Genomic DNA, 8,540 nt, shown 5'->3' with positions numbered 1-8,540 from the left:
TTCCAGTAAGTTGCAGGCTTTCCCATCAAAATGACCTCATGCTTCATCATGCAGCTCGTCATCACTGATAAATGTAAGAAACTTGAACTAAGTTTGGAGCAAACACAAGAAACAAGTTCTAAGTGTTACCAAGAAGAAAGTATATTATTTATTTTTTGTATTTACAGTTCAGTTTACATTAAAGAAAAAAAAAAATCTGTGTTTGAGAGCTGAGACCACACACACACACACACACATCATCCTCTTTTCTGTATCGTTTGATCTCTAAATTCATTTGGAGGACAGAACATAACAGCGGCTGTCAGAGGCAGGACACTATGATGCATCAACGCTTTGACTTTCTTATCACTGACAAGTGTTCTGGGACAAAAATAGTGAGAAACATTGTGTTTTAAAGAATCTCAGAGTTACTTGAAGAGGCTTAAACATCTGCCCATGAAGCAAACATCAAGTGCTATGAGGACAAAAGAACACAAAAAGTAACAATAATCTTTTGGTTGCTACAGTCCTACAACAAAAACCAGATTAGAATCATTCAGGAGCACACGAGAGCATTTTAACATCCTGAGGATAAAAGTGAACGGGAACAAAGTCTCATCTCCTAAAATATTCTCTCTTCTCTTTGATTTGTCTTGTGTCTCGACTTTTACCGATCGGGTCTTTGGAGGCAGAAGACTTTCACCTGGTTGTCTCCTGAAGCGGTTACAGCAAGAGTGGCTTCCCTGCGGAGACACGAGGACAGCCAGGATGTGATTAAGAGACAGTGGAAACAAAGAGTAAATATTTACTTGAACCCTGCTCACAGTTGGCTGAGTTCACATGGATTTTTATTATAAATAGTTCAGTGATTTAACAAAGTTTTGTGTTGCAACGTCATCGAGTTATTCGTCACCACGGGGGGGATTTGGGGGGTGGATGAAACAATAAGGGACAGCAGTCGTTCAAGCAGCTCAAACTCACACTCATGTGTAATCCTGGAGCTGATCTCAGTGCTTTTAACTGGAAAACCCCATACTGGGGGGGACTCGTGATGTAATTTGATATGCATCTTCAAGTAGCTTTACAAACCACCTCATCTGCTCCTCCTGCTGAGTACAATCTGCCATCAATGACGTCAGCTGTGCGCTGTGGGGTCTTTCTGCTGCTCTTTTCACCTCTGGATTTCCACAGGGAGAGCCAGAGTGGAGAGCAGCATCAAAAACATCAGCATGCAGTGGGAGGGTGGGAAATTCCCAGCGCCGTGTTTTACAGATGATGTGGTGTGCTTTGGATCATGAGCTGTTCCACACCTTCGCCATACTTTTCTTCTGCCATCATTCTGGTAGAGCTTTTCTTGGTTTTCCCAAACTGTGCTGGCCTTTATAGGGGAGTCAAATCTAGGCCTTCTATTCTTGCATCATGAGCTGTTGCACCTTGCAGTGAATCCTCTGTATTTACTTTCATGCAGTCGTCTCTCTTTACAGTAGACTTGGATACGCCTGCCTCCTGGAGAGTTGTTCACTTGGTGGGCTGTTGTGAAGAGGTTTCTTTCCACCATGGAAATGATTCTGTGATCACCCATTACTGTTGGACATCCAGGTCTTTGCTGAGTTGCTGAGTTCACCAGTGCTTTCTTGCCATCTCAGGATGTAACAAACTGATTTCGGCACTGCTAATATTGCAGCAATTTCTCAGATGTTTTTTGTTTTGTTTTTGCAGGATGGCTTGTTTCACCTGCATGCACAGCTCATTTGATCTCATGTTGTCTGTTTGCAGCAAAATCTTTCAAATGCAAGCACCACTGCCCATGAAATAGCATTCAAGTCAATTTTCCAGTTACTTTGGTCCCTTTAAAAAGAGGGTGGCACACGTTAAGGAGCTGAAACTCCTAAACTTTTCATCTAATTTGAATGTGTATAGCCTTAAATGAAAGCTGAAAGTCTACACGTGTCAATTTAATATTACACAAAGACAGCATGAGTAAATACAAAATGCAGTTTTGAAATTATATCATTTATTAAAGGGGAAAAAAAATACCCATACCTACCTGGTCCTGTGTGAATAAGTACGTGCCCTTTAAACCTAATAACTGTGCTTGGCATCAAGCATTTGCAATAACTGGCAAGTCTTTCAGATCACTGTGGAAGAATTTTGGCCCACTCATCTGTGAACTTGTTTAAATTCAGCCAGACTGCAGGGCTTACGAGCACGAACGGTTAAGGTCATGCCAAAGCATCTCAGTGTGATTCAAGTCCAGACTTCGATTCCACTCCAAAACCTTCATTCTGGCTTTTTCGTTGAGCCATTCAGATGCAGACGAGCTGCTGTGCTTCACATTGTTCTGCTGCGTAACATGAGTGCAACAACGATCCTGCAGTAAACTTGAGCTTCAGAGCATGACCTACTGGCCCAGTTCATCCTTCAGGATTTTCTGGTAGAGAGCAGAATTCATGGTTGCATCAATTACGGCAAGTCGTCCTGAACCAGTGAAGCAGCCATTTTTATCCAGTCTTCTTCTTGTTGTTTAATCATGAACTGACCTCAATCGTGATAAGTGAGGCCTGCAGTTCTTTAGATGTTGTTCTGGGCTCTTCTGTGACCTCGTGGATGAGTCGTTGATGTGCTCTTGGAGTAGCTTTGGTAGGTCGGCCTTTCCTGGGAAGGTTCACTGCTGTTCCAGGCTTTCTCCATTTGTTGTGTTTCAGTGGAGCCTCAAAGCCTGAGAAATGTAAGACCCTTTCCAGGCTGAGAGGTAAATTACTTTGTTTCTCAGCTGTTTCTCTGGATTGTAGCTTGAATTGTTGTTCTTTGAGATATTTTAGCCTACTGCACTTTGTCAGAGTTATTTTTGACTCATAAACAACATTTTTAATGATCTGAAACATGTAAGTGTGACAAATATGCAAAAAAGAGAAAAGAATAAAACTAAATCAGGAAGGAGAAAGACTTTCTCACAGCCAGAAATTGTGTTCTGCATTCACAAAATTAGAATAACTAGCTTTGCTGGTGCCTCCCAGTGAAAGACTACTTCTGCACATCCCTAATTTCTAATGCACTTAAGTGCCCTTGAGCAGGGCACACAGTCCTGGCAGTGTGCTGTGGAATCATACCTGTTCATGGTGAAGTCCAGGATCTCTGCGGTGTGGCCCTTGTACTCAGCCACCATGTTGCCTGAACGAGCGTCCCATAAGCGCAGCGCGCCGTCTAAACTGCAGGTGGACACCACAGAAGAAGACTGTTCCCACTGCAGGTGAACGATGCCAGCCTGGAGGAACACAAAGCGCGATGAAAAACAGGCAAAGGCGACACCAACACCAGTTTTAAAGCAACATCAAGAGTAAACGCTTATTACAGGCTGGAGGAAAGAGAGTTGATGTTTTTAGCTCCTTTTTCGGTAAACTGTCAAAGAACGACTTCCTGACTGAATGTTCTCTGTCACATTATCTGCACACAAGCAACATCCCTTCAAACAAACCTCCCTAACCCTGGGAGGGTTTCTGATATGACTGCAAAGCCTCCCCACAATACACAGAGCATAGACCAGCATGAACACAGGCGGGACCAGACTAAACGTGCACAAACTGTGCCGCTGTCTGCCGCTTCTCACCTCGTGACGGCATCTGTGCCTCAGGGCTTGCGTGGAGAGATCATATATGGCCAGAGTCCCGTCCAAGTACGCGACAGCGATGAGCGGCAGGCTGGAAAGGGCGACAAAGGTGAAACTGTTGAGGAGGGGCTGAGGCTCTGATATGCTTCTGTATTACTGCGAGTGTGCAGCCCACTCACATGTTGCAGAATCCCACAGATTCCACAGAGTTCGATTCCTCTTCATCTTTTGAGCCTTTTCCTCCCTCCACAGAGAACGCGCCGACCACCTTCACACAGACACGTAGGTCAGACACAGGAAGCACCTGCTTCACTACACTTCCTGCCTGCTTGGTATTGGTTGGCTGTGGCACCCACCTTTCCCGTGGTGATGTTGATGAGCTTTGCACAGCCGTCCACTGAACCTGTCAGCATCAGAGAGCCGTCCTTATTGCAAGCCAGGCAGGTTAGCGCCCCCTGGTGTCCATCCTGACCTGTTAGGAGACAAACAGCATAAACTACATGCATCTCAGTAAACGTCTTGAAGCACCGCTCACTTCTGTATATTCTGCTAGAAGAAAAACGAAACCGGTAAAAACAATCTGTTCTGTGTCAACATGATGCCACACTGCTTCAATAAAGTTGAGGCTCTGGGGAGGCCAATCCATGACTGATAGTATTCCACTATGTGTTTTTCTACACAGGTATGGTTTTACTGCACTGCCATGTTTGGATCACTGCCGTGCTGGAAAATGAACTTCTTGGCAAAAAGAGGCTTTCAAGTTAGAAAAGCAAATGCAGCCCAAACCATGAGACGGCCTCTACCGTGTCTTACAGACGGCTGCAGACACTCGCTGTTGTATCTTTGGCCTGATGTCCTTTTGGATGCCTCACTCTGTAAGACCTGCCACTTCTCTCACGTTCACTTTCTTGACTTCCACATGCTGCTTATCTGCTGTAGAGGATTTTTTTTGGCCTGCCACTTCTATCCTCCACTTGGCAAGTTTTCTTAAATTTATAGGACACACTGCACACCATGCTGAGATGTACCAAACAGTCGCCTAATAGCTCTTTGGGAATCACCTTGTTGGTGCAAAAACTACTATTTTATGTTTGTCTCCAGCTTTATCATCTTTGGCACAGATATAAAACAACCGATGCCTTTCTGTGAGACACTGCTAGTAACAAAGTGACTAAAGATAAAGGACGTGTAGAACTGGTTCATCCCTTGCGTGAGCTGCGTTTTTTTTAATGTTTGAATCATTCAGTGATGAGGGGCCTGGAAAAATTCTTCTTGTCAGGGACAAAGACTGGACTGAAAATGAGTGAGGAAAAAAAATGTCCAAAGAAAAACTATTGCTCAAGACAAATGACAAGAAAGTCTGGCTGCTTGAAAGAAGATAAAAGACTTTCACACAGTACTGTTGTTTTAGACCAAGAATTATGATCAACATTTACTGCTGCTGCTCATCCTCGTTGTTTACAACTGTTTACACATGTTAAACAACTTTCTCCAAATACGAGCTACAAATTTATTTACAGAAGACCTTAGTTTTGCTGTTTCTTTTTATTGAGCCATAACTCAACAAATCTGTATTATGCTCTGCTACTTTTATTGCTTTTCATCTGTTTATATGTAACTTTAATGTGGGAAAGAGCACCGAGACTCCTTTCATCCAGAATCTACACTATTAAACTAAAGCCAGCTGCATCTCCCCCTGGAGTCATAACAGCACAATAACTAGGGATGGGTACCGATTCTGACATAAACGGTAGTAACCAGACCGAAAAGCAGCGCACATTTCGGTGCTTTTTTTCCCCTGAGATGTCATACACTTTGGATTCTAGCCAATCATTTTACCTTTGCGAGCGTAGTAGGCGGGCCCAGGTACGTACGTTCTTTTAGAGCAGAGCTACAGACTAAAAACACCCAAGGCGAAGCGGTCAAAAGTCTGGCTGTACTTCACACCAAAAGATGCAAACTCAGCAGCAACAAGTGCTTTAAGCTGATACTGTGATACTGTCAAAGGAGGTAACACCTCGAATCTGATCAAACACCTGGCGACGCATAGCGTTTTTTAAAAGCCGAGAAATGCACCGTATTTGATAGCTTGCTGCGAGACCTCACACCGAGCGCATCTACTGCGGGTGTGGTGCCTGTTATGACCCGGAGTTAGCAACATCCCCAAAAACCCGAAGAGGAGAGTCCTGGCCCCTAGCCCTGCCAGTGTAGCAGAAATGATGAGGATGATGATGCAGCAGCAGCCGTTCTTCTCTGCGTGAGTAGCTTAATGTTATTCGTGTGTAATTTAAGTTGAGTAGGCTAACCACGTTATTACATTAATGCAGGTAAGGTGAACTAGCAAACATCATCATAGCTACATGCAGCTGTCTTCTTGTTTGATGGCAGATACTCCCTTCACCCTGGCCAAAAAGGCTAAAATGACCAAAGAAAAAGAGGAAAACAGTTAAACATGAGAGGTTTTGGACAAAGTTTGTGTTCTCCATTCTTTAAGCACCGTCATAGTTTCAAAAGTACCGGTTTGGTACTGTATCAGATAAAACCTAAACGATACCCACCCCTAACAATAACACACCTTCTTTCATAAACACACCTCCGTCATCTGGCCATCAATTTCCTATAATCAAGATATAACTTAATATGTTTTCTTATTTATTAAACTCACAAATCACCTTAATAATAAAAAGAAAGCATGTGTGAGACCCACCTTTAATGACGTGGATAGCATTTCCCTGCTTCAAGTCCCACACGCGTACTGTTCCATCCTCATAACCCACCACAGCTCGTTTACCTGGAGGAGAAAATATATAAATTACAAGACTTTTGAGGACTGAGGGGCATTAAAGGTAAAACAGTGCACAAAATGACAGCTTCATCCATTTAAAACCACATCCATAAAATTATAGCATACAAAATAACGGCATGAGCTGCTTTCACACAGAGTTTTCTAACTGTGGTTAAAAGTGGGCAGGTTTTTGGGGGTACTGTGTGGGGTGACTTTTTGTATCCCATCTCTCACCATCGGGGAGGACTTTGCCGCTGGTGGCCTGACAGGCCGAACTCTGGAAGGTTTTACAGTCTCCTGCGGGGATCTTCCACATCCACACGTTGCCATCATTCGTTCCCGCTAGCAGCACTGGAGCACAGGGATGCCACTCCAGCCACTGAGATAGAAAGCAACAGCTATTACACACACACACACACACACACACACACACACACACACACACACACACACACACACGCGCGCACACACACTTACCTCCAGATCTCCCACTTCAAAGGACCAGATCTCCTCTTTAGTTTCTACTTTCCAGACTTTAATCAAGCCGCTCATGTCTCCGGATGCCACCAGGGAGGAGTCATGGCTGAACATGGCACACGTCACTGAGTCCTTGTGACCTGTGTAGGCACAGAGGGCAAAGAGCATGATGATTTTTTTTTTTTTTCCTGTTTTGGCCATTGTCCTGCCCATCTGGGACATCACAGTGTGTCCACATCTTTATGTAAACAATGTGAAAATGCTTGCGTGGACACATTTCACACATGGTTGATGTCAACACAGCGCTCACGCTATGCAAATAAATGCACTAGTGCGTTTCTACTTTAGAAGAGCACACAAAGCCACATTGAGCCACTCACACACATTCACACAGAGCTTCAGTCTGTGCCTTTGAGGATTTTCTTTCACACTCTGATGGATGCACCAACTGCAGCTTTGGGTTCAGTATCTTGACCAAGGCAGCTTGGACCAGAACCTGTTCACCCTTCTGAGCCACAGCCAGCCCCAAATTGATGCAACCCTCGTTGGCATCTGCAGATGCCTATTTCCCAGAGTAATTGGAAATGCTAATTACCCTGTTTTTTGTCATTTTCTTTTGTTTTTGCTTTATCTGAGAATACCAGGATTGTGTTTAAGTCTGGAAAAGCAGGAAGAGTTTTTGTAAAGACTCCCATGTTTGCTCCTCACCTGCGTCCACAAATGAAGCCAAACCACACTGTAACTAAACATTTTGTGATTTTAACCATGCTGTGCTGGTGCTTGTGTTTTAATTGCCATGGTAGAAAGCTTTATGTGATCACCCCCAATCTACCCCCTGCCTAAACAACCGCCTTTGTCTTTAGTTCCAGCTCACTACAGTGATTTCCCTAAATCATCCAACCCTCTGAGCTCTACACTCACCTGTGCACTCCAGCAGAACTTCCCCATCGCTCACCCTCCAAACATAGGCCTTATCATCCTCCCCTCCGCTCACAGCCAAGCTGTTGGTCGCTGGGTCCAAACTCACACAGAACACCGAGCCTGGACAGAAAAGAAAGAAAGAAAAAGGGTCAGACCTTTTTAAACCTTAAGCAGCCAGGAGCAATCAGAGAGCAGCAGCAGAGACACGAGGGAGGTTTTCACCGGTGTGTTTGTTGAAGGTGAGATCGCTGTCGTCCTGCTCTGCCTCAGCCTCCATCTCGTCCTCAGTCTCCCAGCCGTCATTGTCATCACCTGCGTTTCCAGCGTCATCGAAGTCGACGTCCTCCAAGTCATCAGCCAAATCATCTACGAGAGAAAAAGCACAGCACACGACGGTCACCTGGTCTATATCTGCTCTTGTCCCGCCTGTCACGGGAGAGGAGACGGGTGCTGCCGAAACCCACCTGGGCCAGGCTCCGTGTCGTTCAGGTCGATGACTTCAATAATTTCCTCATCTCCGTGGAGCTCAATGGCACTTTCCTCGGAGTTGTCCATGCTGCTAGCAAAACAGCCGCAAAAAAAGCTCGGTTCACGTGACTTTTGAACGGCCTCGCGCTCTGCGGCTCCCAGTAAGCTTGAAAATGACACTCTGACGCTCTAACGTCGGTTTAAGTGACGCGAGGACCTCAGAAAGAAGAAACTACCTGTCAGAAGGAAAACTGACTCCCATGTTTTCTTCACGTTGTCGAGATTAGAGAGACTGGCGCATAC

At 44.8% G+C, this 8,540-nt stretch overlaps 1 protein-coding gene across 1 annotated transcript; it reads right to left on the bottom strand.

Moving 5' to 3' along the window:
* Positions 1 to 249: 249 nt before the first annotated feature.
* Positions 250 to 8,540, bottom strand: LOC120733253 (angio-associated, migratory cell protein). Its single transcript, XM_040031333.1, has 11 exons — positions 8,234 to 8,540; positions 7,992 to 8,135; positions 7,770 to 7,889; positions 6,849 to 6,988; positions 6,606 to 6,750; positions 6,294 to 6,377; positions 3,943 to 4,058; positions 3,766 to 3,854; positions 3,587 to 3,677; positions 3,090 to 3,244; positions 250 to 722 (listed from the first exon to the last, which is right to left on the bottom strand). The coding sequence occupies exons 1-11, from the start codon at positions 8,322 to 8,324 to the stop codon at positions 647 to 649; spliced, it is 1,251 nt and encodes a 416-aa protein (XP_039887267.1). The 5' UTR covers positions 8,325 to 8,540; the 3' UTR covers positions 250 to 646.

This window comes from Simochromis diagramma, unplaced genomic scaffold (assembly GCF_900408965.1).
Source record: "Simochromis diagramma unplaced genomic scaffold, fSimDia1.1 OVJJ01000235.1, whole genome shotgun sequence".
Classification (NCBI taxonomy): domain Eukaryota; kingdom Metazoa; phylum Chordata; class Actinopteri; order Cichliformes; family Cichlidae; genus Simochromis; species Simochromis diagramma.
The sequence above is the reverse complement of the archived record's forward strand: the minus strand, read 5'-3'. Positions and strand labels throughout refer to the sequence as shown.